This window comes from Perognathus longimembris, chromosome 1, assembly GCF_023159225.1.
Source record: "Perognathus longimembris pacificus isolate PPM17 chromosome 1, ASM2315922v1, whole genome shotgun sequence".
In the NCBI taxonomy this organism is placed as follows: Eukaryota; Metazoa; Chordata; class Mammalia; order Rodentia; family Heteromyidae; genus Perognathus; species Perognathus longimembris.
This window is the reverse complement of record NC_063161.1, coordinates 99023664-99047484: the sequence shown is the minus strand read 5'-3', so window position 1 is coordinate 99047484 and position 23821 is coordinate 99023664. Positions and strand designations below refer to the sequence as shown.

Below are 23821 nucleotides of genomic sequence, written 5' to 3'. Positions count from 1 at the left end.
ATTAAAAAAAAAATCTCATAGGGGGCTGGGAATACAGCCTAGTGGTAAAGTGCTCGCCTCATATACATGAAGCCCTGAGTTCGATTCCTCAGCACCACATTTATAGAAAAAAGGTGGAAGTGGCACAGTGGCTCAAGAGGTAGAGTGATAGCCTTGAGCAAAAAGAAGCCAGGGACAGTGCTCACGCCCTGAGTCCATGCCCCAGGACTGGCAACAAAAACAAAAACAAAAATCTCATGGACATTTCTGTCTAGGCTGGCTTCGAACCAAAATCCTCAGATCTCATCCTCCTGAGTAGCTAGGACAACAGGTGTGAACCACCAGCACTCAGCTTCATTCTGCATTTTTTAAAGTAATTTGCATATATTCTTTCAATGGCTCTACATAATAGGGCCAGGAGTCTGAGAGAATGAATTTCTTTACTTTAAGGGGCTAGCACACCTTAGGAAGGATGGCACACAGGAAATACAATGGTTACTGAAGTCTGGATTAATGGCACAGACATGTGCACTTCAAGGCTGGTAACGTCTTAGTGACATAAACAATTCAGACACCCAACGTCTCTTTTCTGAGGGCAAGGGATTGAACCTAGGGCCATGCACACGCTTAGTGCATGCCCTAAGATAGTTACACCCACAGCTCCCCAGCATTTCACCTGTACTGTGAGTTCTTAATTCTGCCTGTTTTACACTGGTTTTAAGATAAAATACTGGGAAGCCAAGCACCAATGGCTCCCACTTGTAATCCTAGCTACTCAGGAGACTGAGATCTGAAGATCACAGTTCGAAGCCAGCCCAGGCAAAAAAAAAAAAAAAGTCCCTAAGTCTCTTACCGAGCAAAAAGCCAGAAGTGGAGGTATAGCTCAGGGGTATCAGCTTGAATGAAAAAGCTAAGGGACAGTATCCAGGTTCTGAGCTCAAGTCCCACTACCGGTCTACACGCGCGCGCGCACACGCGCACACACGCGCGCGCACACACACACACACACACACACACACAACTGGAGACACTGTCAAACAGCACAACCCAAAGGGCAAAGGACAGGTTAAGATTCATTAAACTGGTATGTAAGATCCAGGATGATTCTTATCTTATAAAATAGCATTCCTAAATAAGATGTTACAAATGACTTTGGTGTGTTTGCTGATACTGGGACTTAAACTTAGGGCCTCACACTCTCATTTAGCTTCTCCCTCTTGGCTGGTACTCTACCACCTCAGCAATGTATCCACTTCTAGTTTTTGCTGGTTAACTGGAGATAAGAGGCTCACAGACTTTCCTGCCCAGATTGGTACTGAACTGCGATCCTCAGATCTCAGCCTCCTGAATAGCTAATGATTACAGGCTTCGGCTATCAGCATCCGGTACAAAACTTGAAGGCTATAGGGATGTACTAAAAGCCTATAGGATAGATGAAATAAGAAAATGAAAGATATTGATAACTCTCAGTAAGTGCTATTAATAACATAAAGCCTTTTGACAAGATGTCTCTTAAGGAAAAAGGACAGAAAAGCAAAAGTGCGCTGGGCATCAACTATTTTATTCCCTGCACCCACACACAAGCTGCTTGCCTGGTCACTCAGTATTATCATGACCTCCACATCTGGGGTCAGGAGGCTTCCTGTAGGGTCTGAGCTCTGGCTAACAGTCACACATGTGGATCTGAATCTCGGCCCTGCTACTCGATCCACCTGTGGTCCTGGCCCCATCACTGGGCCCTCGTTTCTTCATAAGGAGAAGAGATAGTCTCTATCCTACAGGATTGCTGTAAAGATTAAATGAAAATATGACTAACAAGACAGCGAAGACAGTTATCTGACACAAGTCATACAATGCAAAAGAACCAGTCACACTGGAATTATTGCTAATGCCTGTGGAGATAGCTGGGAATTAAACCAGTTACACACTGAGAAGCAAAGGAGAGAGTGTAGAGAAATAAAGAGTGACCCACAATTGCATGCAGACCCTCACATGACAACCGGCACTTCTTCCTGTCACCCTGGCTCCTGGCAAGACCCGGATGTGAGAATTACCTTTCATGGCTTAATTATCCTTATTATGCCTTGATTTTTTCCCCCCAGCTTATCCAATTTCCCCCTGCTCCTAGATGCAAGCTTTTGTTCTCTGTCAAAGTCCTCTCTGCCGTTGTAAATAATCTCTCTCCCTCTTTTATATTACCTTTCAAATATTTATAGACTGTTATTCTCCTTCTCTCCCAGCCATATATCATTTTTTGTTGCCCTTCCTCTAGATTCTCTCTAGCTTATCTACATCTTTTGGAGAAAAAAACAAAAAACCCAGGTGCTTGCTGAGGAAGACTGCACCCCCAAAGTGAACAACCCCAAACCCAATACGGTTTCCTATTCAAAGCCACACAAAAATTCTTTGATGTGTCTCTCACTCCTTTACTCCTATAACTCATCATTCCACCTTGCAGATAAACATGGAGGGCAAGTGATAAGGGAGGTGAACTCTGCCCTCATCAAGAGGGTGATGGGGTGATGCAAGGTGGCCACTTCCAGGATGACCTGGTAGGCACAATCTCAAATCCACCTTGAACTGGCTAATGAGGAATTATGGGCACTGTGCAAAGCATCTACTCATTAATTCCTTACCCGCCTGACATGTTCAGTGTCAGCTATTAATTGGACACTGGCGTCCTTGGGACTCTACTGCTTTCTGGTTTGCCCAGTTTAAAAAAAAATCTAACACTGTTTATTTTTCAAGTAAAGAGAAGTTTAAGAGTGTTGGCTTTTTATTCCTCCAGGGAAAACTCCTAAAATTAAACACTTTCAAACACTGCCTTCTGGCTGGACATGGTCGATCAGGCCTGTAATCCCAGCTACCAGGAAAGTAAAGATTATGAGGATCTCAGTTTGTGACGCAGGCAGAAAGTTTTCAAGATTCACCCATCTCAACTATTAAGTCAGGCTCAGTGGAGTACGCCTGTCATTTCATCTACATGGGAACAGGACACAGATAAGAGGATCACAGTCTAGGCCAGCCCAGCACAGGCACCAAAAGCTGGTTTATCTCAGTTATTCAAAAATGATTGAAGCAAGGAAGATGCTGGTGGCTTATGCCGATCATCCTAGCTACTCAGGAGATCTGAGGATCTGAGAATCACCAGCCTGGGCAGGAAAGTCCATGACACTCATCTCTAATTAACTACCAAAAACTCACGAGCGGAGCTGTGGGAACTGTGGCTCAAGTAGTAAAGCACTAGTCTTGAGCAAAAATACTCAGGGGGAGGGCTGGCATGTAGCTCAGTGGCAAAGCACTTGCCTAGTAAGTGAAAGGTCCTAGGTTCTATCCCCAGTACCAAAAAAGATCAAAAGAAAAAATGCTCAGGGGACAGTGCCCAGGCCCCGAGTTCAAGCCCCAGGACTGGCACCAAAGGAGAGGAAAAAAAAGGAAATAACTTTTCTTATAGCTATCTTATACTTGGTAGAAAAAAAAAAAAAAGAAGTGCATGCCATTTCTCATGACACAGCTGAGGGCCACAGCCAGACCAGGACATAAAAGACAGACACTCTTTATCCATTTCATAAGCGAGGAAATAAACACCACAAAGAAATTCCATTCCTGCTTCTGTCACCATGGGCTCTTCTCATGGGCGAAAGCAGTCACCACTACAGAGTACTGGTAACCCATGCAGACACTGAGCCGTCTTTACAAAAGCTCAAGGTACATGACCCATGGCTTAGGGAATGCATTTGTTTTTCTTTTTTCTTTTGCTAGTCCTAGGCCTTGAACTCTGGGTCTAGGCGCTATCCCTGAGGTTCCTTTTGCTCAAGGCTAGTGCTCTACCACTTGAGCACAGCATCACTACCAGCTTTTTCTGCGATTAATTGGAGGTAAGAGTCTCATGGATTTTTCCTTCCCTAGTGCTTTGAGCTATTTTTCAGCTTCTCAGCCTCCTGAGTAGCTCGGATTACAGACCTAAGCCACCGGCGCCCAGCTTACTTTTTACTTCTTGAGCTAAGAGTCTTACTACTGTGTAGTCCAGGCTGACCTCAAACACAGATTCATCCTCCTGCCAGTCACCTAAGTAGGATTACAGGTATAAACCACCATACCCAGCCTTCGGGCATGCCTGTCTTTCAGAAGTAACTATGCTGCTCATGATGCAAAGATACAACTCCACACCTTGAAGACTCGCCACGACTCCACACCAGCACACAGTCCTGGCGATGGCGTGGCCGATGCTCTCTCGAGAGTGCCACTGACAACATCTACCAAAACGATGTTCAATCTTACCTTCATAGACCTCCTGTCCCACTCCTCCTTTCCATCTACCTCCCAGCACCCCCTGAAAGCAGCTTTCCCCTTAGCTAGGGCAATGGCAGACTTACCATCAATCTTAGCTCCACTTGGTTGCTCTGACCCACCCCACCCTGCATACAGCAGCCAAGAAATCTTTGAGGAAAGTAAATCAGGCCATGCCGTTCACTGCGGCAACACCCCAGTGGTTTTCCATGGCATGCTAATAAAATCCCAACCCCTTCTGCGGCCTACACACCGGCATGATGCAACCCCCACCAATGCCATCCTGCTCACCCACAGACACTGGCTGCCTGCCTATTGTCAGCCACCTCACTGACACCCAACACTTGGTTCCCAGCACCTTGAATGTGCTTCTCCAGACCCTGCCCAGCCAGGCTGATCCTTCAAGACTAGCTAAATCCAGTTTATTCTCCTCAGAGTCCTTCCTTTCTAGACCACACTATTTAACATATCTACTGTGTGACTGGTCACACCTCCCTTATCTCTTTGTTTTTCTTCTGAACTCCACTTCTTGAAGACACTGTTTATTTACTGATATACATATTTGTCAACTGTCTCAGCCTCCTGGAAATAGACTGGTCCAGGAGACAGATCTCTACGAATAACATACCTAAAGTCTGGCCCAAAGTAGCTACATGCCAGGTGCTTGTGGCTCACACCTGTAATCTTAGCTGCTCAGGAGGCTGAGACCTGATGATCCTGGTTTGAAGCCAGGCCAAGCAGGAAAATCCATGGAATTCTTATCTCCAATTAACCACCTAAAAGCCAGAAGTGGAGTTGTGGCTCAAAGGTAGAGTGCTAGCCTTGAGCAAAATAGCTGAGGACAGCACCAAGGCCCCAAGGGGGGAGGAAGAGGAGGGGAGGGGAGGGGAAGGGAAGGGAGGGGGAAAAGGAAGGGTACATGATATTTGTTAAATAAGTCAAATAGGGAAAATAGAAGGAAGGAACAGGAAGAAGGTGGGGGCTCTTGCTCAGAAAACAATATGGCCAGCAGAGTTGAACTCAGTGTAGGTCAGCAAGCATTTATTGGTGTTTGATAAATGCCATCTGCAACACTAAATTAACGTAAATAATTTAGATACATCCCCAAAACCCTGATGAGAGAGTTAAAGGAAAATGGAAAAATAGGAAGTGGTTTGTGAATGCAGAAATCAATATTGAAAGTCACCCGTTAGTACATGTCAAATGGAATTGATATTGGATGGCTGAAGTAGTATCTGGGAGATCTTATTGGGAATAAACATCAGAAAATCTGCTATCACTATAACTCAAAATTAATGACTTGTTTTGACAGCAAGCCAGATTTTTTTTTTCTCAAATTTTTATTATCAAACTGACGTACAGAGAGGTTACAGTATCATACGTTGGGCATTGGATACATTTCTTGTACTGTTTGTTGCCTTGTCCCTCATGCCCCCCTCCCTCCCCCCCTTTCCCTCCCCCCCCCAGTTGGTCAGTTCACTTACACCAAAGAGTTTTGCAAGTATTGCTTTTGTAGTTATTTCTCTTTTTTTACCCTGTGTCTCTCGAATTTGGTATTCCCTTTGAATTTCCTACTTCCAATACCAGTAAACACGGTTTCCAATATACTCAGATAAGATTACAGAGATAGTGTAGGTACAAACATAGGAAGGTGATACAAAACATTATCAATAATAGAAACTACACATACACATAGGACGTTGAAAGTAGTTACAACTGTGATATATCACTTGTTTCCATAACATGGAGTTCATTTCAATTAGCATCATCTTATGTGTTTCTAAGGGTATAGCTATTGGGCCTTGTGATGCTCTGCTATGGCTTGCCTAAACCTGTACTAATTATTCCCAATAAGGGAGGCCATAGAGTCCATGTTTCTTTGGGTCTAAGCCAGATATTTTTTACTATCTCTTCTAAGAGTCTCATACATTGTTTGGAGTTTATTTGATTTGGTTTTTGTTGTTTTGGTTTTTTTTTTGTTTGTTTTTTTTGGACAGCATGTTTAGTGGCATCAGAAAGCCAGATTAGCAATTATGAAGTCTGACTACAGAAATAATCAGCTTGGTGTAAAATATAATTTGTTCAGCATCCATGAGAAATATTTGTGTGAATTTTCACCAGGGAGTTTTTATTTGCCAACTGAAAAGACAGAAAAAGATATTCACTGTGGGGTTGTTTGTGAAAACTACAAATGGGTATCTGAACAATAAAGAACCAGTGAGCTGGGTGTAAGGTTTATTAAAGTAGGTAGCCAATAAAGGAGAACACCACGCAGTATTCAGGCAGGAAAGAAAAGTTTATTCCTGAACTGCTGACCTGTAGCAGAGATGATGCATGGCCAGAGAGAAGGACTGAACCACCGAAGGGCCATGCCTTCTCTAGGGCAGGGGCGGGAAGTGTGGCCAGGTGGATTGGATGTGACCTCAGACAATGGGGAGGTAAATGCCTCCAGGTATGCCAGTTATTTAGGTAATGCAGGTACTAGGCACAGACTTAAACAGGGGGTATCTGCATGGAGCCCTCTGGGGTGGACTTCACACTGGGCACTGGTGGGCTCATGCCTATAATCCTAGCTACTCAGGAGCCTAAGATCTAAGAATCGCAGTTTGAAGCTAACCCAGGTAGGAAATTCCTTGAGACTCTTATACTCAATTAAGCACTAAAAAAAGCTGGACGTGGAGCTGTGGTTCAAGTGGTAGAGTGTTAGCCTTGAGCCCAAAAGCTCAGAGACAGTTTCAAGCCCCAGGACAAGCGCGCCACACACACACACACACACACACACACACACACAAGTTTGAAAGAGAGAGCAAATACAGTGATTTATGTTCAATGTACAATATATAAAAATTGAACCATTTGGGACTGGGAATATGGCCTAGTGGTAAAGTGCTCACCTCATATTCATGAAGCCCTGGGTTCGATTCCTCAGCACCACATATATAGAAAAAGCCTGAAGTGGTGCTGTGGCTCAAGTGGGAGAGTGCTAGCCTTGAGTGAAAAGAAGCCAGGGACCGTGCTCAAGCCCTGAGTTCAAGCCTCAGGACTGGCAAAAAACAAAACAAAACAAAAAATTGAACCATGTAACTTGAGGGTAGGAATAGAAAGGGAAAATGATGGAAGAGTGACACTGTACTCATAATCTGACTTATGGAATGGTAAACTCTTTGTACACCTACTTAATAAAATTTTTTAAACTTAAGTTTGAATTTTCTGCAGCCCTCACACACTGATGGTGGAAAGTATAACCTCTTCGGAAAACGTTCTTCTAAGTGTCAACTGCAGAGTTACCATTATGACTCTGCCTTTCCCTCCTGATAGATTAAAACATACATTAGTCCCAAACTTGTGCACAAATGTTCATAGCAGATTTAGCCACAATGGCTTAAAAGTTTAGGTTTCTTTTTTTTTTTTTTGGCCAGTCCTGGGCTTGAACTCAGGACCTGAGCATTGTCCCTGGCTTCTTTTTGCTCAAGGCTAGCACTCTGCCACTTGAGCCACAGTGCCACTTCTGGCCATTTTCTGTATATGTGGTGCTGGGGAATTGAACCCAGGGCCTCATGTATACGAGGCAAGCACTCTTGCCACTAGGCCATATCCCCAGCCCAAGAAGTTTAGGTTTCTATCACCTGATAAATAGAAAACAAGGTGTACAGTCTATCCATACAGTAGAATATTCGTTGGTTAAAAAAAAAAAGGAGTAATGAACCAGATGTCAGTGGCTCACATCTGAAATCCTAGCTACTCAGATCTGAGGATCACAGGTGGAAGCTGATCATGAAAGGTTCATGGGATGCTCATCTCTAATTAACCACAAAATGCTGGAAGTAGAGCTGTGATTCAAGTGGTAGAGCACTAGCCTTAAGTAAAAATGCTCAGGGACAGCACCCAAGTTTTGAGTGTAAGCACCAGTACTGACACATACATACACATAAGAATACACACACACACAAAGGAGTAGTAATAAAAATAAATCTCTGTGACAGCATGGATAAATCTTGCAAACAGGCTAAGTAAAACAAGCCAGACACAATAGGTCCCTATCTTGAAATTAAATGTCTTGAGTATGCTAAGTGTCTAGAGCAAATCTGTAATGACAGACATACTAGTGGATGCCTAAAACTGGGATGAATGGCTGGGAGTGACAGCTAATGGATAGTTTCCTTAAGAAAAAGGGATAAAGGCCAAGCACTGGTGTCTGATACCTATAATCCTAACTACTCAGGAGGTTGAGATCTGAGGATGGCAGTTTGACACCAACCTAGGAAAGAATGTCCTGGAAACTCTTATCTCCAATTAATCAGCAAAAAAGCTGGAAGGAAAACTGTGGCTTAAATGGTAGAGTGCCAGCCTTGAACAAAAGAGCTCAGGCCTGGAGTTCAAGCCCCAGTACCAGCAGGAAGGAAAAAATAAAAGGAAAAACAGAGACACCAAAGCAACAGATGATCAAAACAGTCACTACAATCTGTTTTCTCTCATGTAACCCCCCCCCCCCAATTATTGCCAATTTAAGAAAGTTTGTTTTACTTGGGGAAATATCTTAAGACTCTCAAAGTAAAAGTTGGGCATGATTTAACTGAAAAAAACTAATTTAAGATCATTTCCTATTCTACTTGAAACTGAGAGCTTTCTCTTCTTGTTCTTTTTTTTTTTTTTTTTTTTTTTGGCTAGTCCCACATCTTAAACTCAGGCCCAAACACTCACACTTGGCTTTTTCACTCAAAGATGACATTTTGCCATTTCATTTGAGCCACACCTTTACTTCTTGTTCTTTACTAGTTAACTGAAAATGAGAGTCTCATAGTCTTTTCTTTCTGTCCAGGCTGGCTTTGAACCAGGATCCTCAAATCTCAGCCACCTAAGTAGCTAGGATTATAGATCAGAGCCACAAGGACCGGGGTGAAAGCTGTTTTCAAATAAGTCACTTCATGTAGGTAGAAGGAATATTTCAAAAATAAATTCTGAATCCAACTTTACATAAAGTGCCTTTTAATTTCCATTTCATTATAACACTGTTTTCTTCCCAGTTTTGTAAAGCTGCAAATGTAATAGCGGAAATGTTACTTTAAATGTAAGAAACTCTAAAACAGGGCAAGGGAAGTAGTAATACTGCATGACAATGCCATGGAGAAAACATGCCTTACACACTTGTTCACACGAGAGTGTGCTTGATGTGTGCACCAAGACATGTGTGCACAAGACATGTGTACACCACAACTCCATGTGACAACTTAGGTTCATCAACTGTCACACGTGTACTCTGGCACGAAAAGTCAGGGGTGGGTGGGGTCCAGGAATACCTGAGAAGTTTCTGTACCTTCCCCTCTGTTTTGCTGTAAACCTAAAACTGCCTTGAAAAAATAAAGTCCACTTTCTTTTTTTTTTTGCTAGTGCTCGAGTTCAAACTAAGGGCCTTGTGCTTGTTCAACTTGCTACAAATATTTGTGCTCTACCATTTGAATCATACCTCCAACCTGACTTTTTGCTGGTTATTTTGGAGACGGGAACCTAGTAGACTTCTCTTCCTCAAACTGGCTTTGAACCTCAATCCCCCTAAAACTGCTTAAGCAGGTAGGAGTATAAGTAAGCTTGGGCCACCAGTGCCTGGCCTCAACTCTTTTTCTGAAAACACAAATTCAGTTTCTGTTAGTGGTAAACCCTTCAGATGGAATCTACTTCACTCTCAACGGCACAGTTGGTGTTTGTAATGTACCTTAATAAGCAATTGAGACACCCAGGGATGTGTGTCCTCCTATTTCTCTGGATCAGAACGACTGGAACAGAGCAGTAAAGTAGAGGTCCCTTCCCAAACCTGAGGGGGAAGGGGACTAAAACCTGGCCAATGGACCTCAGGGGAGGCAGAAGCTGCCTAGGGAAAGCCCTAGACGGTGGGAGGTGGCTTGACCTGGGGGAGGGAGGGTGTGCTTGTGGATGGAAGTCAGGGTGCTGCAGAAGGGAGGGCCCAGGCATGATAACATTCAGCCTCTCACAAAGGACCTGCCTGCAGGACCCAGAGCCCGACAATGACAATGCAGCCCTTCATCAGCTGCTTCTACACAGAGAGGTGGAGGCGCACAACTATATGCAGACCTCAGCAATGCACCCATCAGACCCGTATTCTACAGGCTATAGAAGAAAGGAATGTCAAATATAAAAATAAAGTAAAAGAGGAGCCCAGATTTACAGAGGAAGCCCGAGATTTACAAATAAACTGCTGTTAACTTTTGAAAAAAAATAAAGCACACTTTATGCTAAAACTCAACAGATGAAGCCAGAATGGAGGTGCTAAAATTTTGGTATTAACCTACTGTCCCATGGTTTTGTTGTGTGCTAATTTAATAATGTATCTTGTGTAAGAGCCAACAATGGCTCTTCAAAAGATATTTTTCTTTTCTTTCTCACACACAAATAGCCTCACTCAGAAGACAACCAACCACGCACTCCCTTCCAGCGTCACTTTTTGCCCGTCTAACCAGTCTTTCACTAAGGATTGCAGAGAGCATCTTCAACATCCATTAACTCACTCACCGGCCTTGGCTCTCCAGTAAAGGACACACAGCTTGGTAAATCCAATATCCTTTGAAGTCCCAGAATTCAGTCAATAATCTTGGCAGTAATTCTTACACATTTCTCACCCTTGGCACTTTAAGGAGCCAAAAGGAGATAACTAAGAAATGTCAAGGACAAAAACCTCTACTCAATTTTCCCCAGCTACCCACATAGAAAATGCTAGAGACTCTAGGCAGCAGGTATTGGCAGGCAGAAGGTTAGTAATGGCCACAGATAAGAAACTTGGAAGGTGTGACTATCTTATGACAACTCCTATGACATATGCTTTTCACTAAATCCTTTCAAACCCAGTCCTTCTATAACTGTACAATAGAATTCTAGACCACTAAAGTATGTCAAGTTATACTATATGAAAACAAACACCAGATTTCAACAAGTGGGTACATCACACCCCACTGGTGTTAACTATTACAGGCACATATGTATATAAGAAGGATAACCTAGCTGGGCACAGTTGGCTCACACATGTAATCCTAGCTACTCAGGAGGCTGAGATCTGATGATGGCAGTTCAAAGCCAGCCTGGTCAGAAAAGGCTGTGAGATTCTTATCTCCAACAAACTACTGAGAAAAAGCCAGAAATGGCAGTGCTGTGGCTCAAGTAGCAGAGTGCTAGCCTTGAAAAGAAGCTCAGGGACTACACCCAGGCCCTGAGTTCAAGCCCCAGGATGGGCAAAACAAAAGGATAATGAGACACAGAGTCTACAAGCAGCACAGCTATCATGACAGCTGCCTTCTTGGGGAAGGGGAGGGGGAAGAGGGGGGAAGAACCAAGATCTTTCCTAGGAATTATATTTTGTGCTCACTCTAAATGTTTCCCCAACTACCTAGGTTGAGTGTTATTTACTTTAAATGAATGAAATAGTAACAGAAGCTATGTATGTGTTGTAGCAAGCTATCTAGGTAGTTGACCTCCATTTGCTAAATCTTCAGGACTCTCCTGTCTGTCTGGTTTCCTCTTTCTTGTTCGTGTTCTCTTTCTCTCTCTCCCTCTCTTCTCTTTCCTCTCTCTCCCTCTCTCCTTTTCTCTTTTGCAGTTTTATTCTACTGCCACCTCTATTTCCTGCTTGCTCCAACCTAATTTGGAAGTTACCCCTCCCAGGCCAGAGGTCTGGAGGAAGTCTGTGGTAGCTTCACCATCTGTGCGTCATCATGTGTACTCCAGGAACCCAGAGCTGGGGGAAATGAGATGGAGCCTCCCAGGGCCATACACCTGTACCAGAGCAAAAGAGCCTAACACATACTGACAGTAACAATCCCTTCCCTTAAGTTTTTCTTTTAGCTCAGAGGCATGGCTCTAAGGCAGTCCACACCAGAGGCAAGCAAGGGACCTGTTTATACTCTTCTTGAGCTGAACCCTGTCTCTCACTCCCTCTCTTTCACAATACCCCTTCTGTACCTTTCCTCAGTGCCACTCTGGCATGCTCTGCTGGCACCTCTTAGGTCTTAGGTCTTTGGTCTTAGGAAGACCAAAGTTTGGAACCTATATGCTAGGTATACACTGTGAGGAATCAAAGCACACACACAAAAAAGAATACCAACTCAGCTTTTTAACTATCACAGTACAAAAGCCACCACAAAGGTAAAGAACTTGCAGTAGAAATCCAATGTTGACAAGAAATGTACTTACTACCTTACTATGTAACTGTAACCCCTCTGTATACCACCTTGACAATAAAATTTTAAAAAGAAAAAAGAAAACCAATGTTGAATGAATTTTGTTGGTGGTGGGGCTTGACCGCAGAGCCTGGATTCTGTCCCTGAGCTTTTCGCTCAAGGCTAGTGCTCTACCATTTTGAGCCACAGTACCACTTCCTACTGGCTCATTGGAAATAAGTCTTGTGGACTGTCCTGCCGGGCGTTGGCTTCCAACCATGATCCTCAGATCTCAGCCTCTTGAATAACTAGGATTACAAGTGTGAGACACCAGTACCCAGCTTATGCTATGGTTTTATATCTAAGGAATATTTTAGTTACTTCAAATAAAAATGCAGAATACACACACACATCTATATAGGCTTCAGTATTATCTTCAGTTTCAGGTATTCACTAGGCTCTTAAAACCTACCTAAGGGGGAAGGCACTATTGTATTTAACTGCCACAACCCTCATATCTTTCCTTGATAGATTCTAGATCAGGCCCATCCAATGAAACTCTGAGAGATAGAAATGTGTTATTCAGGGCTGGGAATGTGGCTGAGTGGTAGAGTGCTTACCTAGCATGCATGAAACCGGGGGTTATATTCCTCAGCACCAAATAAAGAGAAAAGGCTGGAAGCAGCACTGTGGCTCAAGTGATAGAGGACTAGCCTTGAGCAAAAAGAAGCCAGGGACAGTGCTCAGGCCCTGAGTTCAAGCACCAGGACTGGCAAAAAAAAAATAAAGAAAAAGAAAAAGAAATGTGTTATTCAACATGGCATCCCTCAACTATCTGTGGCCACTGAGCACTTGAGCTGTGGCTAACTCGTTGGAGGATGTCACAGGGAGCTCCAGGTCTTTATCCCAGTCTTCTAAGCAACTTGTGCCCCAGTACAGAAGCTTGGTGGATGCTGGAAGCAGATGGACGAATCACAGACTTTCTATTTCTATTTCCACTAGGCCAATCACTTTTCGTGCCTGCTAAAGCTTAGCCCACCTACCTTACAGAGTGACTTGGGAAGGAAGGATGGCGAATCAGTGTACACATGAGCCCCTCTAACAGCAAAGAGCTCCAGGAAGGAACAAAAGCCAGCACGGTACACCTTCCTATTCCTCCCCAGACTCATCCACATCTGACTCCTAGGATTTGGCCTGCCCAGACACCTTTCCCAGATAGAATCCTGGTTGGAAAAATAGACTTCCTCCGATTCTAGCAAGCAAAAACCTTTAGCCTCCACCCAAGAGGATCTCAAAAATGGAGTGGAAAACAGAGATGAAATGTGAACACCTCACTCCCCTCTGATGTTGTATGATTCCAACTTTGACTAACAATCAACAGCAAAGTTCAGCCACTGAAATATCTCTTAGAAGTCATGGCCTTCTCCTAGGAAGGCATCCAAAAGTAAACCTCCAGAAGTGTGACACTTAAACTCCTAGAAGCTGGGCACTGGTGACTTATACCTGTAATCCCAGCTACTAGAAGACTGTGATCTGAGGATCCTGGTTCAAAGCCAGCCTGACTAGAAAAGTCCCTAAGACTCTTATCTCCAATTAATCAGCAAAAGCCAGTTGAGTTGTGGCTCAAGTGGCAGAGCAACAGCTTTGTGTGAGAAAGCTGATTGTCCTGGCCAAGTTCAAAGCCCAATATAGGGAAGAAGGAGAGGGAGAGAGGGGGAGAAGAGAGAGAGAGGAAGAGGGAGGAGGAGAAAGGGGGGAAAGGAGGGGAGAAGGGAAAGGAGGAGAAGGAAAAGGAAAAGGAAGAGGGAAAGGAAGAGGGGGGGAAAGAAGGCAGAAGGAGGAAAAGAGAAAGGAAGAGGGAAAGGGGAAAGGCCCTTGAAGCTCAGGCAGGTTTTATGGCTACAGCCCTTCTTCCTCCCTCATGTTGCCCCCTCCCCTTTACCTGAAGCCCCACTGGTGGGGGCACTGGCTGGCGCGGGCTGGGAGGAGCTGCTACTGCTGCTGCTGCTCTCGCTCATGAGGCACTGGTTGCCCCCGTTGTTCTCTCTCTTGACCAGCAGCTCGGCCGCACTGGGCAGCGGAATGGGGTGGCTGATGCCCAGTTCTTCCTCCTGAGCCTGCTGCCTTCTCAGGGCCACCTGGGAGCACAGGACATAAAAGTCACCTCCAGCACTACACCATCACCTGAGCAACTCTGCTGAAACACCAGCACCATGATTTCCTAGTTCTGCAGGTGAGTGGTGTCTGAGTATTCTCACTTTTCTCATTTCTTTGGCCCAGTTTTGCCCAGGTTATTACACTATGCAGCTAAAGCTGGAAAATGGCTTGGAGCCAGGGTATCTGGTGCTCCAAGAAGTACCTGCTAGGGGCTGGGGATATGGCCTAGTGGCAAGAGTGCTTGCCTCGTATACATGAGGCCCTGGGTTTGATTCCCCAGCACCACATATACAGAAAATGGCCAAAAGTGGCGCTGTGGCTCAAAGTGGCAGAGTGCTAGCCTTGAGCAAAAGGAAGCCAGGGACAGTGCTCAGGCCCTGAGTCCAAGCCCCAGGACTGGCCAAAAAAAAAAAAAAAAAAAAAAGAAGTACCTGCTAAATAAGCATGTCAGTGTGCCAGGAAGCAAGGGGGACTGTGGGGGGGCCTGTGAAAACTATAAATCACCCAAAGGAGAGCCTTCAATCCCAATATATATATATATATATATATTTTTTTTTTTTTTTTTTTTTTTTGGCCAGTCCTGGGCTTTGGACTCAGGACCTGAGCACTGTCCCTGGCTTGTTTTTGCTCAAGGCTAGCACTCTGCCACTTGAGTCACAGCACCACTTCTGGCCATTTTCTGTATATGTGGTGCTGGGGAATTGAACCTAGGACCTCCTGTATACGAGGCGAGCACTCTTGCCACTAGGCCATATCCCCAGCCCCTTCAATGCCAATATTAGAACTAAATATAGTAGTGCAAATAGTGCACACCTATAAACCCAGCATTTGGAGCTTGAGGCAGGAGGCTTTGGAGTTTGAGACCAGCCTGAGTTACAGAGTGTGTTCAAGGCCAGCCTCTGTTACACAGTGAGCCCTTTCTCAAAGACACACACACACACACACACACACACACACACACACACACACACACACACCCCAACAGGAAAAGGGGGGGGAAAGAAAGGGGCTGATGGATTAGGACAGAGAATTGGATCACTTCCTCCTTCATTCCACACAAAAATACAAGGGTACTGTATTAGGAAGCTGGGCCATCAAGAGTAGACAAGATCCCAAGTTTCTCACTCCTCAAAGAAAGAAAATGAAGGCAAGCAAGCATGCAACTACAAGACAATACTGAAGAACCACTGTGAGAAACACTGTGAAACCCTAAAGAAGAAATTCAGATGAAACATCAGAGGCTGAGATCTGAAGATCTTAATTGCAGTTCAAAGCCAGCCTGGGCAGGAAAGTCCACGAGACTCTTATCTCCAATTAACTACCAAAAAAAGCCAGAAGTAGAGCTGTGGCTCAAGTGGTAGAGGACTAGCCTGAGTTCAAGCCCAAAGACTGCCCTTCTAATATGCAAAGCTAAAATATAGTGATTAAAAAAAACACTGGTGTACATGCAAAGTATATAATCTTTAAGCCTTTGTACAGCTCTGTCCACTCTCTAAAAGTTGCTTCCAAACGATATTCACACAAAAAGAGAGGGAGAAAAAACGGCAGGAGGGAGGGAGGAAGGGAAAGACAAAGAGAAGGGGGAAAGAGAAAAGAACAAAAGAAAGAAGAAAGGAATGAAGGAAAAAAGAAGAAAGAAAAGGCAAAGAAAAGATAACTATCATTAATATGTAAGAATCAGCCAAGGTGAGATGTGAACAGAATCTTGAAGAATAGGATCAAGACTTGGGCAGGTAGGAGGAAAGGAAAGATGAATCTGAAAATAGGTGTGTAGAAACCCTGCACAGCCCATTTTCCCAAAGCTGGAGGGATCAAGGTATGGAGAGGTAGGTGACTAGAGGTGAGAAGAGAGGCTAGAGAAGACAGAGGACTTGGGCCAGGAGAAAGGGAGAGGAGGTGGCAGTGATCTTTGGTCAGGAATAGAGAGACACAACTGGGGCAGGAAAAAAAAAAACTTGACATACTTATTAGAAAGTCTCCACTTTATCCTCTTTTAAATAACATTGTTAAAAGTTGAGGGGGAAAAAGCTTAAAGAAAATAAACTTTTTTGTTTACTAGATGTAACAAAAGGAGTTTCTACTGAAATTGACCATTAAGCTCAAGAGAAAAGTGAAAAATGTCTATAGTAATACCTCAGAGGCTCAAAGACAAGCTGAAACTTAGGTAAATTAGAAATAGGACTACATAATGTTTTAGAAAAACTGTAGTCCAGAGTTAGCAGATTACTTTGAAGATAATTTTTACTTTCCAAAGGGGTTGTCAACTCAAAAATAAAAAAATTAACTCAGTAATTATTCATGACTATAGAAGTGGAGCTGTGACTCAAGTGGTAGAACACCAGCCTTGAAAGAAAAAGCTAAGTAAGGGACAGTGCCTAGGCCCTGAGTTCACACCCCAGTACTGGCACACACACACACACACTTAAAAAATAAACAAGTCTTTTTTTTTTCTGTTTAACTGAGAGGCTTCAAAACAAAGCATTGACTGACCAGAAATAAGTTAAAAAAGAAAAAAAGCTCTAGTCACTAGAGTACACCCCAACTCACAAACTTCATACACACACAAAATGCACAAGTTCTACCATACATTCAGAACAAAGACTATTCAAAGGTTAGAAAAGTTTATTTAAAGAAGAGGGTAACAGTTGATTAATATTCAATTGTTTTATGTGTAAGATTAATTTCAGACTACTTTAGGGTGACTAAAATATAACTGTATGGATTTTTATGGGTGTGTGTGTGTGTGTGTGTGTGAGAGAGAGAGAGAGAGAGAGAGAGAGAGAGAGAGAGAGAGAGAGAGAGAGAGAGATTGGGTCCAGCTATGTTATTTTAAATGTGGACTTTTAAAAGGTTCACCTAGTACAACATCTGGTTTGTAGGAAATCCTTAAGTTTCACATGTCAAAAACAGCCTGAGTTGTTCTTATTTCAGCAGTCTCCTCAAAGTTTGCCCCCTTAGCAAACCAAGATTATTCAAAATTAATGGCAACTCTAGAATAAACGTTTTATTACATTTTTGTGAAAATCCCATCTTGTTATATACTGTTCTCATTTTACACCTAAGCCAACTCCTGTATTCATTAGTATTTCTTATCTACAAGTTTAAGTCAGAAGTTCCTACTGTTGGTTTTAGTACTCTAAATATTTGTGTCGAATTTTAATGTTACATCAGTGTATTTCTCCTACTATAATCCAGGCTGAAATCCACGAAGGAATTGGAAAAAGCTGTATTTTTGTTTTTTATTGACTGGCCCTTCCAATATGTGAAGCTAAAATGTGATTTAGAACACATTTTTTAAAAAAACGGATGCACATGCAAAATATATCATCTTTAAGTCTTTGTACAGTTCTGACCACTCTCTAAAGTCACTCCCGACCCCCCCCCCCCAAAAAAAAGAAGCCATTCACAGTCCTGATCCCAAGTCTCACACTGCTGGCAAACAATTTCTTTGGCTATCTTCATTTTATACAACCCGTCTCAAGAAGATGAAGCAACTTCTAGCTGGAAAGAACACACATCACTACCTTCATTTTTTTTAATCCTTTTTAGAATAACCATGGCATTATTTCCGTTAAGATGCTAAATTACTAACCAGCCGTTCAAGCAATTTATTTTTTAAAAAAAGCCGATCAAAACTTCAAACCTGCGCACTTTCCCCGTGCATGCATATATTTGTATATATATTTAATTTAAACGCAATTAAGACGGCAAAGCAATTTGCAATCGAATAACACGGGCGGAGGCTGCAGACTTTCAAACGCCAATGTTTTCGTGGCGCTCAAAATGGCTGAGACTCAGCCAAGGGCACCCAGTGCGCCCCGAGGCCGCGCCACGCCGCGCCCCGCCCGCGCCCATCACCCGCGCCCACCGGGGCCTCTTCAACGCCCGCCACCAGGGTCAGAGCAACGGACCTCCCTTCCACCCGGGCCACGCGGCCCACGGGATCCCCAAGACTCCTCTTTATTTCATAACTCAGCAACTCAGCGGGTGCCAAGTACCCCGCAACTCAGCTTGTAGAGCGGGATGGGGACTCCAGGCGACCCACCCCCACGCCACCCGCTCAAGAAGAGCCAAACGCCCCCGCTCAGCAAAGGGCACAGACTGGGATTCTGGGGACGTCCGTAGGAGCGAACCCCGCAACTCTTCCCACTCCTGGCAACTTTTCCCATTCTGGCTCGGGGGTCAGAGACCGTGGGAACTCCTGGAAGGGGAGAACCTTGCAGTTTCCGCTTGGCGGACGGGGACCCGCAGTCTATGTAGAGCGCGGGGCTTGGGGCGGGGGGGGGGGGGGGAACTACGAGGGCTCCTAAACCCAGCGAACCCCGCGGTTCTGCTCGTGAGGTTTCTCCGTCTTAAGAGCGAACCCCGCAACTCTGTTGGAAGGTGGGGTCGGAGTGCGTGGGGTGGTGGTGGGGGACCTGGAGACGCGCGCCCTCGGCCATTTTTTTCTTAGAGTGCAAGGACGGATTTCTCCGTTGCAGTGCGAACCCCGAAACTCCCCTCGGAAGTGGACCCAGGATCCCAGTGCTCCCAACGGAGTCCATCCCGCACCTTTTACCCGGCAGGCGGGCAGGAACCGGGAGGCGTCCGGACCCACGTGGTTGGGAAAAGCCTTCGCCCCCGCGCGCGCTCGCACCGGGACCGTCGGTGGACTCCGCCGCACCCCTCCCGGATCCCCAGGAACCCCGACGCCTGCCCGGGTGCCCTCGCCACTCACCTGCGCGGCCATCACGCGCTGTCTCTCGGCGATCAGGTTGCATTTCTTGCACTGGCAATCCCGCCACATGCAGAAGCGCTTGTGGCCCTTGAGCGGCGACGCGTAGCCGTGGTTCCGGCAGCGAGCGCATTTGGGCAGCCGCGGCGATTTCTTACTCGCCGCGCCCAGGCCCGACGCCCCGGATCCGGAGCTGCCTCCGCTGCCCCCGGCCGCCCCGAGGAGAGCTCCGGACGCTTTACTGTAGCCCCCGGCTTTACCCTGAGGCGGTGCCCCGGGGGCATGGGGAGTCTCCGACGGGGCCGACGGTTTGCTGAAAGTCTCCTCGTTGGGCATAGTGAGCCCTTTCTTTAAAAAAAAAAAAAAGCGCAGACTTTTCGGGGTTACGTGTCGCGATGGAAAAGGGGGGAAAAAAGCACCCTACCGACGGAGGAGAAAGAGGAGACGCCGGGAGGCTGTGCGCCGCCGCCGGAGGTACGGCCCGGAGTGGCGAGGTTGGGGACTCGCTGCGTCGGGGTTGGTGGGGGTTGTGCCCTCCTCTTTTTGGCGCGCGCGGCCGCAGAACCTTTGGATACTTTTCCGAACGTTCCCCGGGGATTGCAGAGGCGGGAGACTGACGGCGGGGGAGCGTGGCCACGCCCACTGTTCTCTCCCCACCCCCCCAACTCCAGCCCTCTAGCTCTCGGGGTCCTGGTGCTACTTTACAGCAGCTGCCTGCAGACAACCCGGGGGCGCTTGCTGATGGTGGGTGGCTGCAAACGCGTGCGCGAGGTGCAAGAGCGGGAGACACCCCCCCACCCCCATCCCCCACCTCACCCCACCCACCCCCAGCTCGGCTAGAACTCCGTGCACCCTAGAATGCTAGCCTCCCCAGGCCACGGGGCGCAGGAGTCTGGCAAACTCGCGACGGTGGGGGGGGGGGGGGAGGAGGGGCAGACCACCCAGTGGGGGGGCGTCTAGCTCCCTCCCCTCCCCCCAACCATCTCCCTCAGGGAGCGGGCGCCTTCTCCAGGTTCCATAGGCGTTGGCCAGCAGGCAACTTGGAAAGTGGTTTTCTTTTCTCCAGTAGAGCTTTAAGTGGAAAATAAGCTATCTCTTCCACCCCACCCCCAAAATAAAGTCAAAGGGTTGGGGCTTTCTGCCTCCTATTTATCCTCCTTGCACCTGTGTTCCTTTGCTGGCAGTATTTTCTACCTCCTTGCTCCAAATAATTTTCCAGTTCCAAACACATAGTTACTTCTCTCTGCAGGTGCACACCTTGCCTTGCCTCTGAGTCAATTTCTCTTTTACACAGCAGGCACGTGAAACTCCGGGATTGGGGTTTTAATAAACTTTGGAGTATGGAGTAGTAAGTAATGGCTCATGCTTGTAATTCCAGCACTGGGAAAGCAGAGGCAGGAGGGTCTCTTGTAAAGAAACCCTGTCTAGTAAACAAATAATCACACACTGAATTTTGGGGAGGGATTACAGAGATAGAGACGTTTGTTAAAGCCTATTCTTTATTTAAGATCCATGTATTTTTCTGTGCATAAATGAAACTGCAACCCCTCCCCTAGCTAGTCATTGTATACTCCTTCCGGGAGTCCACCCTAGACCCCACACGCACAAGCCAGGTCTGGCTCCTCTCTCTACATTACACAGCAGATCCATCCCCAAGCCTGTGGACTAGTTCTTGGAACACCCACAAGCCTACCCACAGCCTGCCCTTAGCCTCAAGTCTGAATCCCTGCCCCAAGCTTCGGCAATTTCTCCCGTTTCTGTCTTCCAAAGCGTTCAGAACTTTATTTAGCCCTGGGGTTCTGCATTGTTTTTCCCACTTGGAAAACAAAAAGTTGAAGACCTCAAGCCAATTTTAGAGTACTGAATGTTGTGCCAAAGCATTGCTTCGCCTTTTTTTTTTTTCTTTTAATGTTGGTACTCAAAGTTTGGGTCCTGTTCCTTAGCTTTTTTGCTCAAAGCTGGCACTCTTATCACTTGAGCCACAATTCTGCTTATGGCTTTTGGGTGGTTAATTGGAGATAAGAATCTCTCAGACTTTCCTGCCTGGGCTGGCTTTGAATTGGGATTCTCAGATCTCAGCCTCCTGCATAACTAAGGTTACAGGCGTGAGACACAGACATTAGACTCATGCCTACCAGCTTGTTTAGGCTCCTTGCTCACTTCCACAAGCCTTTCCGTTTATCCCTATTTCTCTAACCTTGCAATGTCAATAGTCCAATTTTTCTTGCCCCCTCCCCTTTTCATTAGTCTGGATATTTGCCTTCCACATTCTGGACTCCAACTTGAGAGGTTCTCCAAAAGTAGCTTAGAAGAGCTGTACACTGACAGTCTCTTTCATTGGTGTGCCGTACTCAGCAGCACAAATCTGCCTTTCCCACTTTGATCTTGAGGTCTCTCTCATGGGCCCTTTTCTCTCAGTGTGGGTTTTCTATTAGTGTTTATTGTCTAAAAATTATTTCACTGAGAAGCTTCTGCTTTACATAATACCTCATACCCTACCCAGGAATCCAGTGAAACATTGCTCCGGAAGATCATGATGCAACCTGCCATCTATTTTAAAACTTCTTCGGAGGTAACCACTATTTTATGCTGACATATCCCATCTCTTAAAGTCTCTCATTTAAAAAAAAAAAAGAACACATACTGCCAGGCACAAGTGATTCAAGCCTGTAAGGCTAGCTACTCAAGAGGCTGAGATCTGAGGATCACAGTTCAAAACCAACCCAGGCAGGAAAGTCCATGAGACTCAGCTCCAATAAACTACTCAGAAAAAGCCAAAATTTTCATTGTAGCTCAAGTGGTAGAGTGCTAGCCTTGAGTACAAAGAGGCTCAGGGACAACACCTAAGCCCTGAGTTCAAGCCCCAGGACCTGCAAATATAAATATAAACATACACACACACACACACACACACACACACACACACACACACCAATTTATATTGTCCCATTTTTTTTTTACCAGCTTCAACTAAGGGCCTAATGCTTTACCTCAGTCTATTTTCTTGCTGTTGATGCTCTACCACTTGAGCCACACCTCCAGCCAGCTTTTTGTTGGTCATCTGGAAATGTTGGTCATCTGAAAATGGACTCTGGAGGAATTTTCTGCCTGGGCTAGCTTTGAACTGCAATCCTCTTGAATAGCTAGGATTATAAGACTGAGTCACCAGAGCCAAGTCACTGCTTTTTTTTTTTTTTAATTTACACTGTAACATATAAACTGAAGCTGGATCCAAGACCTAGTTCAGCTTTAGAAAACAAAATTGATGCCACACATGGCTCAAACCTGCTGTTTCTAAAGCAGAGATCAGAAGGACCATGCTTCAAGGCCAGCTCAGGCCAAACGATCAGGAGACTCCTTCTTCCCAAATGATCTTGCACAGTGGCACAAACCTATCATCCTAGGAACAACATAGGGAAGCACAAAGAGGAGGAATAAAGTCCAGGTGGACCCAAGTATAAAACCAGACCTTATCTCAAAAATCACCAATCCAACTGGGAGAGAGCAAAAGAAATGTACCCTTTACCTGACTTATGTAACTGCAATCTCTCTATACATCACCTTCATAATAACAATACATTTTTAAATAACCAATCCAAAAGAATTGTTGGGATTTTGCTCATTTGATTGCTTTTATACAGTAGTAGGATTTAACCTCAGGTCCGAAGAGGATGCTTTACCCCTAAGCAATGCCCCCGACTTCTTGTGTTGGTCACTTTTTTTTTTTTTTTTGCCAGTCCTGGGCCTTGGACTCAGGGCCTGAGCACTGTCCCTGGCTTCTTCCCGCTCAAGGCTAGCACTCTGTCACTTGAGCCACAGCGCCGCTTCTGGCCGTTTTTCTGTATATGTGGTGCTGGGGAATCGAACCTAGGCCTCGTGTATCCGAGGCAGGCACTCTTGCCACTAGGCCATATCCCCAGCCCCTGTGTTGGTCATTTTTGAGATAGTGTCTTGCTTCCTGCCCTGCACAAGTTCACTTGTTTTAGTCTTCCTATTGTAGTTGTGATGACAGTTGTAGTTGTGTATGCAGCTCATGAACTTGTCTGCCCAGAGTAGCCTCAAACCTTGTTTCTCCAGACCTCATTCTTCTCCCACAAGTAACTAGGATTATAGGTATGCGTCACCAGTGCCCAACCTTACTGGATGTTTTAAACCAATTTCTTCTGCAGTCTCCTTTCTTCTTTTTCCCCTTTCCACAAATCAAAGACCAAAAAAGTAAGGACCAAAGGATAATAATATCTATAGACAGACAAATACTTCCAAAATATATTCGCAAGTGAGGAGAAAAGACTTGTTCTAAAACAGGTCTTTTTTTTTTTTTTTTTTTTTTTTGCCAGTCCTGGGCCTTAGACTCAGAGCCTGAGCACTGTCCCTGGCTTCTCTTTGCTCAAGGCTAGCACTCTGCCACTTGAGCCACAGTGCCACTTCTGGCCATTCTCTGTATATGTGGTGTTGAGGAATCGAACCCAGGGCTTATGTATACGAGTCAAGCACTCTTGCCACTAGGCCATATTCTCAG

General features: G+C 45.3%; 1 protein-coding gene across 1 annotated transcript in view; it reads right to left on the bottom strand.

Moving 5' to 3' along the window:
* Positions 1-19638, bottom strand: part of Dmrt1 (doublesex and mab-3 related transcription factor 1) — a 98324-nt gene extending 78686 nt beyond the window's left edge. The window contains exons 1-2 of the mRNA XM_048351789.1: positions 19306-19638; positions 14374-14569 (exon numbers count right to left, since the gene is read on the bottom strand). Coding sequence (XP_048207746.1) covers positions 14374-14569; positions 19306-19638 — 529 coding nt within the window. The remainder of the gene's footprint in view (positions 1-14373; positions 14570-19305) is intronic.
* Between the last annotated feature and the right edge of the window lie 4183 nt (positions 19639-23821).